At 51.0% G+C, this 9,059-nt stretch overlaps 1 protein-coding gene and 1 non-coding gene across 2 annotated transcripts; both read left to right on the top strand.

Annotated features, from left to right (window-relative positions):
* The first annotated feature begins 562 nt into the window (after window positions 1–562).
* EEF2 (eukaryotic translation elongation factor 2) lies at window positions 563–8,138 on the top strand. The gene is made up of 14 exons (XM_026041444.1): window positions 563–783; window positions 1,370–1,551; window positions 1,635–1,846; window positions 2,516–2,694; window positions 3,078–3,183; window positions 3,485–3,598; window positions 3,790–3,928; window positions 4,370–4,565; window positions 4,760–5,018; window positions 5,389–5,496; window positions 5,981–6,334; window positions 6,719–6,901; window positions 6,994–7,126; window positions 7,603–8,138. The coding sequence occupies exons 1-14, from the start codon at window positions 602–604 to the stop codon at window positions 7,794–7,796; spliced, it is 2,541 nt and encodes an 846-aa protein (XP_025897229.1). The 5' UTR covers window positions 563–601; the 3' UTR covers window positions 7,797–8,138.
* Window positions 3,242–3,308, top strand: LOC112949120. Its single transcript, XR_003249758.1, has one exon. It is a non-coding gene; the product is annotated as a small nucleolar RNA SNORD37 (small nucleolar RNA).
* Window positions 8,139–9,059: the final 921 nt, after the last annotated feature.

Raw genomic sequence — 9,059 nt, 5'->3', positions numbered from 1 at the left:
GCGCCACGGGCCATGGCCGCGCTGACGGGGCCGGCGGCAGGGGGTCTGGGTGCCGGACCAGGCCGCAGCCGGGAGGCCGCAACCCCGTGTGGGGCTGGCTGGAGGCCGCGGTGGTGACGCGGGACCGCGGGTGTCTCGCCGTGCCGGGCAAGGCCCCGGGCTGCCGGGGCGGCCGGAGCGGCGGCGGCCGCCCGTGCAGCGCCGCCCCCGCAGGCGGCGGCGGGGGAAGCAGGGGGGCGGTGATGTGGCAGCGGGGCCGCCACCGAGGCTCCGCAGCGGCCACCAGCCGCCTTATGTAACACTGCGGGCCTGCTGCGGCCGCGCTGTCATCTGCAGCGGCGCCCTCGGCACCGGGCGCTGCCGCCCCGGCCCAGGCGTTGGTGCCCGCAGTGCCCTCGCAGCTCTTGCTGTGCGTTGCCCACGCTGCTGCCTGTGCACGCAGCGTTCCTGTCAGTGCTGCTGAGCTAGGCCCAGCGTTGACACTGTCAATTCATCTTGGAAAAGCCAGAGCTGTTTTTATATCCGCCGTGTTTTCTTTCCTCTTCCCCCCCGCTCCTCTCCCCTCAAGGTGAACTTCACAGTAGACCAGATACGGGCCATTATGGACAAAAAGGCCAACATCAGAAACATGTCCGTGATTGCCCACGTCGATCACGGCAAGTCGACCTTGACTGACTCCCTGGTATGCAAAGCCGGGATCATCGCGTCTGCCCGTGCCGGGGAGACCCGTTTCACTGACACAAGAAAAGATGAGCAGGAACGATGCATCACTATCAAGTCAACGTGAGTGCCCTTCTTCTGAGCACCTTGGTGCATGGTGTGGCTTCAGGAACGCCTCGAGCTCTAGACCAGATTTTGATTGTGAGATGAAAGAAGAAACCATCGGGCTCCTTGTGGTCTGGCTCCGAAACTTATATCTCCTTGCCAGGAACGCTTAAATGAGAAAGCGAGTATTGATTTCCTTGCAGTGAATCACAAAGTGTTGCCTTGCTGGCTGCTGGGAGCTGACGTGCTCAGCCTGCTGTTTCAGCATTAGTTTGATTTGATGTGGCTGAAGTTCATGGTGACCCCACAGGTTCAGGTCTGAGACTGCTGCAGGGGCAGCCCGCTTAAATGCTTGACCAGAAGGACCTCCGTGCTCTATGGAGCTCCAAGAGATTGCAGCTTCAAAAAATCCAAAAGCTGTGCTGTTTTTTAGCTCAGATTTGTAAGCAGCTGCAGCACTGGTGTCCCAGGAGTCTGTGTAGGGAATCTCTAAGCCCACATGTAGCTGTCTCTACAGCTTCTGACTAACCCTTTCCTTTCTCAGAACCATGGACAATAAAGAGCAGGTTATCCCTCTTATTCTTTTTTTTTCCTTTTATTTCAGAGCTATCTCTTTATTCTACGAGCTCTCTGAAAACGATTTGGCCTTCATCAAGCAAAGCAAGGATGGTTCTGGTTTCTTGATCAACCTCATTGATTCTCCTGGACACGTGGACTTCTCCTCAGAGGTCACTGCTGCTCTTCGTGTTACTGATGGTGCCCTGGTTGTGGTAGACTGTGTCTCTGGTAAGATTTTTGTCAGCAAAGTACTGATGGATTTTTTTTCAGGTATGTCCCAAATGAGCAGTAAACATTTCTGATTTTGACAGGTGTATGCGTGCAGACAGAGACCGTGTTGCGTCAGGCTATTGCTGAGAGGATTAAGCCTGTTCTGATGATGAACAAGATGGACCGAGCACTGCTGGAGCTGCAGCTGGACCCCGAAGAGCTCTACCAGACCTTCCAGCGCATTGTGGAAAATGTAAACGTCATCATCTCCACATATGGAGAAGGAGAAAGTGGTCCCATGGGAAATATCATGGTAAGCAGGAGACTGTGAATACCATGTTTGAAGGAGAGCATGAGCAAGAAGGAGTTGTGGCTTTTCAAGATTTTTTTTTTTCCCTTTCTCAAAATGGAGAAATGACTGGAATAATCTGGTGAAACCCCCATGCTATCCTCACTCACACTGGTTTGGAGTTCCTGCTAGCTCTCCTTCTCTTTTATTAGCATAGAGCTTGAGCAAAAATAAGAGTATAAATACAGGAAAGCAATTTCCCCCAGTAAGAAAAGTCTCCTTGTGTTGTAGGACATTTTCTTGCCCACATAACATTTGCAATGTTAGGTGACATGAGGTTTTCAATTCCTACTCAACTCCTGCAAGTGCATACTGAAATGAAACTGCAGTAGGTGTTTGAATGCTTTTGTACTGTGAGTGGGGATAGTTGGTTAAAGTAACAGAACTTAGTCCTGCATCACAAAACTAAAAGCGTGTGTGTGCACCTAGCTGTTGCAGGAGAACGGCTTACAGATCTTGTAGCTCTGAAGCTCCCTCTCCAGAACCTTTTCTTTGTGGAGCCACCACTAAGTGTAGCTTATGGAAGACAAGGCTTGACTACTGCAGCCTGTGTGGAGTTCCTACCTGTAAGAGGACATCATAGCGGGATCTGTTGCTCTTCCTATGTCACACCACTCTCCTGTTCCCTTTCAGATTGATCCGGTGCTTGGTACTGTTGGCTTTGGTTCTGGCTTGCATGGCTGGGCTTTCACTCTGAAACAGTTTGCTGAGATGTATGTTGCAAAGTTTGCTGCCAAGGGTGAGGCTCAGCTGAATCCAACAGAGCGTGCCAAGAAAGTTGAGGACATGATGAAGAAGCTGTGGGGAGATAGGTGAGTAATTGTGACTGCCTGTAATTGCAGGTCAGCACTATATGGTTGTAGCTCAAGCTTGTAAATCAATAAGGAGGGAGGAGGTGTCTGTGTGGCTTTACTTATCTGTATGGTTTCATTGGTCTCTGTACTGATTTTGGCCCAGAAAGCAGTATTTTCTATGAAACTCATAGTGAAAAGGGGAAAAATAAATAGATGGGTGTGGAGGAGTTGATTTTTGACATGAGCAAATGCACATAGCTCTGTTCTGAAAGTCTGGGAGTGATGGAAAGGTCTGAAAACTTCTTGTTCGGGGATGATTTATTCTATCCTGAGCTAAGCAGAAGGAACTGTCCTTCTGTAGTGAAAGTGGGTGTAGGTAACTGACTTAATTGTCGTTCCAGGTATTTTGATCCTGCCACTGGCAAGTTCAGCAAATCTGCTACCAGCCCTGACGGAAAGAAGCTGCCCCGGACTTTCTGCCAGCTCATCCTTGACCCCATCTTCAAGGTGATTTCCTCAAAACTCATTTTGCACTGGTTTCTTTTGCTGTCTCATTTTATTAGTGTGTGATGATGGAAAATTTCTTCACTTTGACCTGACTAGTTTGCTTGAAGAAATTTGAGTATCTGACACAAGTTTAGCTCACTGCCTTGTTGAAGCTCATAGTTGCTATAGTTAAAAGCAACTGCCTGTCTAAGCCCTCATGTAGATTCAGTGGGTTGTGGGCAAGAATGCAGATTCTTTAGACTGGTGTCACTTCTGCTGCAAGATGGGTTGTTCGAGATATTTTTGACCTACTGTGTTACAGGTTTTTGACGCAATCATGAATTTCAAGAAAGAGGAGGCAGCTAAACTGATTGAGAAACTGGATATAAAGCTTGATAGTGAAGACAAGGACAAAGAGGGCAAACCGCTGCTGAAGGTGAGATTTGGCTGAATCGTGTTGGGGGAGGAGACCAGCAGTTGGGCTTCTCAAGCTATGTAGCCTTCTTAAGCAGCTGTGAAACCTGCTTGCATAGAAAGGTGCTGCCTGTAACTTGGGGCGGTAAAGGGGCAGTTGAGTGTTAGATTCTGAACCGTCCAGCCAGGTCTTACCCTCTGATCCCTGCCCAGGCTGTGATGAGGCGCTGGCTGCCTGCTGGAGATGCCCTGCTGCAGATGATCACCATTCACCTGCCTTCTCCCGTCACAGCCCAGAAGTACCGCTGTGAGCTGCTGTATGAAGGACCCCCTGATGATGAGGCTGCCATAGGTATGATGAGCCACTTGCTGCTCTTGCCAGCCTCTCTGTATGTAAGAACCTAGTGCTCTGAAATGTCTAGAGCCTCTTGCTGTCAAAGTAAAGCTCAGCAGCTGCTGTAATGCTTACAGCTGCATCACTGCTAGCTTGTGTCAAATAAGCTTACTAGCTAGTAGCTTCCCTCTGGAGAGCTAAGCTAGCTAAGTAAGCAGTGAATAGCTAGAGTGCATGTCAAAGGCTTAGGGTCAGCCTCTGCTAATTTAAAAGATCTCCTGGATGTCTGATCTTCCTGGCTGATCAGACTTGGCAGCCGTGAGGACAGAAGCAAAAAAGCTGGGGCAACGTTGGGTACAGTTTCCATGTTGTGACCTTTGTGGGGAGGTAGTGTTGGAAGGTTGGATATGTCAAATAGTAGAGACAATCCTGAACTGAATTAATCTTTACTTCTTTCAGGTATTAAGAACTGTGATCCCAAGGGGCCCCTGATGATGTACATCTCTAAAATGGTGCCAACATCTGATAAAGGACGTTTCTATGCTTTCGGACGTGTTTTCTCTGGTCTTGTCTCAACTGGCTTGAAAGTCAGAATCATGGGACCAAACTACACACCTGGCAAGAAGGAAGACCTGTACTTGAAGCCAATCCAAAGGTCAGTCCTAGCTGGGTGAAGTGACTGGAGCTGTAACTTAGATTTATGGTCCTAGTACTGTGTGGTAGGGCTATCTCTAAGATAAAACAAAGGAGTTGGCCGCCTTCTGCAACCTTAACTGCCACAGCTCCAGGATGCTGTCTCATGGGACCTCATCTTTTGAACTTGAGTAAAACAACTTTCTCTTCCATCAGGACCATTCTTATGATGGGCCGTTACGTTGAACCCATTGAGGACGTGCCTTGTGGTAACATTGTTGGTCTGGTTGGTGTTGACCAGTTCCTCGTGAAAACTGGAACCATCACCACTTTTGAGCACGCTCACAACATGCGAGTTATGAAGTTCAGTGTCAGCCCTGTTGTGCGAGTGGCTGTTGAAGCCAAGAACCCAGCCGACCTGCCCAAGCTAGTGGAAGGACTGAAGCGTCTAGCGAAGTCTGACCCCATGGTGCAGGTGAGTGTCTGGAAAAACTCAGGAATGAGAGAAACTGTAGCCCTCCTGACAGGAGACCTGTTAGTCATGTGCTCACCTTCACTGTAGAACTATGTAGAGGATGACTTGATTGCTGGAGTTGTTTACAGAATAGGCTTGACTTGAATATTTGTCCCAAACCCTACCAGTGTGTGTGTGTTGGGAAATGCATCATTTTATCCCATTTTGGGTAGTAAGTCTGAGTCATCTCCAGGGAAATGGAGAACACATCTGGAAGCTACCTAAGTAGTAAAGATCTAGGATAATCAGACATGTGATGGTATTTCATATGCAAGAGCTTTCACTGCACTGCACTCCAGTGTCTTACCTGCTGTATAAATGGTCTTTTCAGTGCATCATTGAGGAGTCTGGAGAACACATCATAGCTGGTGCAGGGGAGCTGCACCTGGAGATCTGCCTCAAGGACCTGGAGGAGGACCATGCGTGCATTCCTATTAAGGTACCGCTGTTACTTGCCCAGTGAGGGGCTGGAGTGGCAGCGTGACTCTTGGGGTTGTAAGCTTGTAAATTGAGAAAACAGGTCCTGCTGCTTGTCTCTGCAGCTCCTCTTTACTAAGGAGCAAGTTCTTGAGGTGATTCATTTCAGTGACAGTTCAGGAACTCTAGCACATGTGCAGATGTAGCCAAGTGTGCAGCCAAGAGAAACGGCTCCTAATCTGATTACTGCTGGCTGCTTAATGCTGCTTTTGCTACATAGCTTCTGAAGCAGTGTGCTGGCACTCATCTGCAAGTGCTTCATATGTAAGGCTACCTCCAGTGATGAGGTCTGACAGTCTGCTCAACTCTGAGCACTCGTTTACAGTGCTCCTATTTTTTTACTTTAGTACTTAACCTGATCGGAGCTCAGCGGTATCAGTGTCTGGTGAGCTGCAGTTGAGCCGGTGTCTCATGGATGCTCTCTACTGTGCTGTTTATTCCTGCAGAAATCTGATCCTGTCGTGTCTTACCGCGAGACAGTTAGTGAGGAATCCAATGTGATGTGCCTTTCCAAGTCCCCCAACAAACACAACAGGTTGTACATGAAGGCCAGACCTTTCCCTGATGGATTGGCTGAAGACATTGACAAGGGCGAGGTTTCAGCCCGCCAGGAGCTGAAGCAGCGAGCTCGCTACCTCGCTGAGAAGTACGAATGGGATGTCACCGAAGCCAGGAAGATCTGGTGTTTTGGTCCTGATGGCACTGGCCCCAACATCCTGACAGACATCACCAAGGGAGTGCAGTACCTTAATGAGATCAAGGACAGCGTTGTGGCTGGCTTCCAGTGGGCTACAAAGGAGGTAGGGACAACACCTGCCTTGACTGATAGCTTCAGGCAAGGCAGTATGCAAAATTGTGGAAGTCCATAGCACTTCTGCTGCTGTGAACTCTGGAGCTATTGCATAAAGAGGTCTGAAGATGGTTTCAGTGTCTGAGAAGAGCTGCCTTCCAAAAAGCTGCAGTGATGACTCAGCTGCAAGAGTAGCTGGTTCTTAACTCTTAGGCAAGCAAGGTGACTTGTTTAATGGCTTCTTAGCGTGCAGTGGGCTTTTTGCTCCCTCCTCCAGCCCTGTTTTCTAGGAATGCACAATGCACTCAAGAACCAGAGTGTTCTTGAGTGAAAACAACTAGAAAAGCCTGTTTTCTCCGTCACTCTTCCCTGATGCATTGCTTGACTTTCCTAGGGAGTCCTGTGTGAGGAGAACATGCGTGGTGTTCGTTTTGATGTGCATGATGTGACCTTGCACGCTGATGCCATTCACCGTGGAGGTGGGCAGATCATTCCCACTGCCAGGAGGTGCCTGTATGCCTGTGTGCTCACTGCTCAGCCCAGACTTATGGAGCCGATCTACCTTGTGGAAATCCAGGTAAGGAACCTGCTCAGACTCAAGCTCAGCTAAAGCCTGTGTGTGGAAGATATAAGTGGGAACTGTGCAGTCCTGACTGTCTTCTCTTGCAGTGCCCAGAGCAGGTAGTTGGCGGCATCTACGGTGTACTGAACAGGAAGCGTGGGCACGTCTTCGAGGAGTCCCAGGTGGCCGGCACCCCTATGTTTGTGGTCAAGGCATACCTGCCTGTCAACGAGTCCTTTGGTAGGTGTGCTTTGTGCTGGGGGTGGCTGCTGTCTTAGGCACACAGGAACCTTGTGACAGGCACTGATCTTGGGCAGCTAGTGCTGCAGAGAGGAGATCCTATGTGTACGGGTGGTCTAGAAGAAAGCTCAGGGGAAGGCTGTTGGGTGCCCTGCAGTCAGGGGGTCTGTGGGTTTGGGTGCTCTAGATCTGTTCTCATCTCTGAGGAGTGTGATGGGTGTCTGCTGTTGGTACAGCACATCAGAGCACTGGAATAGGCTGCCCAGAGAGGTTTTGGAGTCTCCTTTGGAGATCCTTCAAAATGCACCTGGATGTGACCCTGTGCCACGTGCTCTGGATGTCCTTGCTTGCGTGGAGGTTTGGACTGTATGATCTCTAGGAGGTCCCCTCCAACCTCAGCCATTCTGTGCTGCTGTGATGAGATTCTAGAATGCTTGTGCTCCCTTTCCAACTCACTGCTGTGTTCTTTCCTCCAGGTTTTACAGCTGACTTGAGATCCAACACAGGTGGCCAGGCTTTCCCCCAGTGTGTGTTTGATCACTGGCAGATCCTGCCTGGGGATCCTTTCGACAGCACTACCCGTCCTTGCCAGGTTGTTGCCGAGACCCGCAAACGCAAAGGGCTGAAGGAGGGAATCCCTGCACTAGACAACTTCCTGGACAAATTGTAAAAGCCACCTGCCCCAGCATCACTCGGTCACTGTTGTTGGACTCTGGAAGGGGGGGGGAACAAAAAAAAAACTAACTAGCATAACACCAATGCAGCAGGCAACTGGTAGACTGCAGTGACCATCTCTTTGCATTATACTTAATCAGTTTCATAGCAATTTGAGACTTTCAACAACAACAAAAAAAATTGATATTCAGCCTTATAGGTTTCTGTGTTGCACATGACTCATCTGGGGCCCCACTTGGTGCCATTGTAACTGAAAACATTTCCACTTGATGCAACTAGAATTGCCTGGTTCCATATTTATTTGACTCATGGAGAAGGTGTCTCTGCTTTATTTTGCTGGGAGGGTGAGTGGCAGATGGAAGGTGGGGGGCACAGGGGCGCACTCAGCTCTTTTTGTCTCAAAAAGAGGGGTAAAATGATGCCCAAGTGATTGCAAACCAAGCAAAGTGAGGTCAGCCAGGCAGGGACAGGGCTTCCTTGGGTTAATGGCCTACAGTGGGTTTTCAAGGGAGGGGTTGGCGGGGGATTTCTGGTTGGGCAGAAACTAGAAGGCAGGGAGATCTTGTGCAGTGTGATTTGTCATCATGAACATCAACAAATGTATTAGTGCCACTGGAAATAATAAATTTGATATGGTGATGAATACTCCGTGGGGGCTGCTGCTTCCTTGGCGTGGGTCCAGCAGGAGGTGAGGGGTCCTGTTCCTCACGGCCGAGCTCAGAGCGAGTCCGGCTGGTCTGCGCTGCCCTGCGCGTGTGCTCCTCAAAGCGAGCACAGCACTTCTGGAATAAGCTCCAGGGAGCAGCTGCGCTGTGTGTTTCGAAGGAAGGAGGCAGGGCTGCGGTTCGGCTCCGGAGCGCGGTGAACGGCAGGGGGCAATGGGTGCGGGGGGAGGACGCGGGGCTGGGTGCGGGCTCTGCTCCATCTCCTTGGAAGGCAGCCAGGGCGGGAGCACCCGTCCCTGCTCCCGGCACATGGGCCAAGGGGAGCAGGGAGGGCTGGTGGAGCCGAGCAGCGGGGTGAGGCGGAGGAGGAGCGGGCCTTCATCCCCCGGTGTCTCTGACGCCAGGGCCGGGGCGGGCAGGGCACAGCGGCCGCTGTCGGTACCGGCGCACGCTCGGCTGGAGGCAGCGCGGCCTTGCCCGGGGACCAGGCACCGCCGCCGGCTCCGCCCGCTGCGTCCCTGGGCTCCGCAAGGGGAAGGCCCGTTCGCCCCGCGCTCCCCAGGGAGGCGGCGGCGGCCGCGGGAGGCGCCTCC

The sequence above is a fragment of the Nothoprocta perdicaria genome, unplaced genomic scaffold, assembly GCF_003342845.1.
Source record: "Nothoprocta perdicaria isolate Ctin4 unplaced genomic scaffold, notPer1 scaffold_286, whole genome shotgun sequence".
Taxonomy (NCBI): Eukaryota; Metazoa; Chordata; class Aves; order Tinamiformes; family Tinamidae; genus Nothoprocta; species Nothoprocta perdicaria.
The sequence above is the reverse complement of the archived record's forward strand: the minus strand, read 5'-3'. Positions and strand labels throughout refer to the sequence as shown.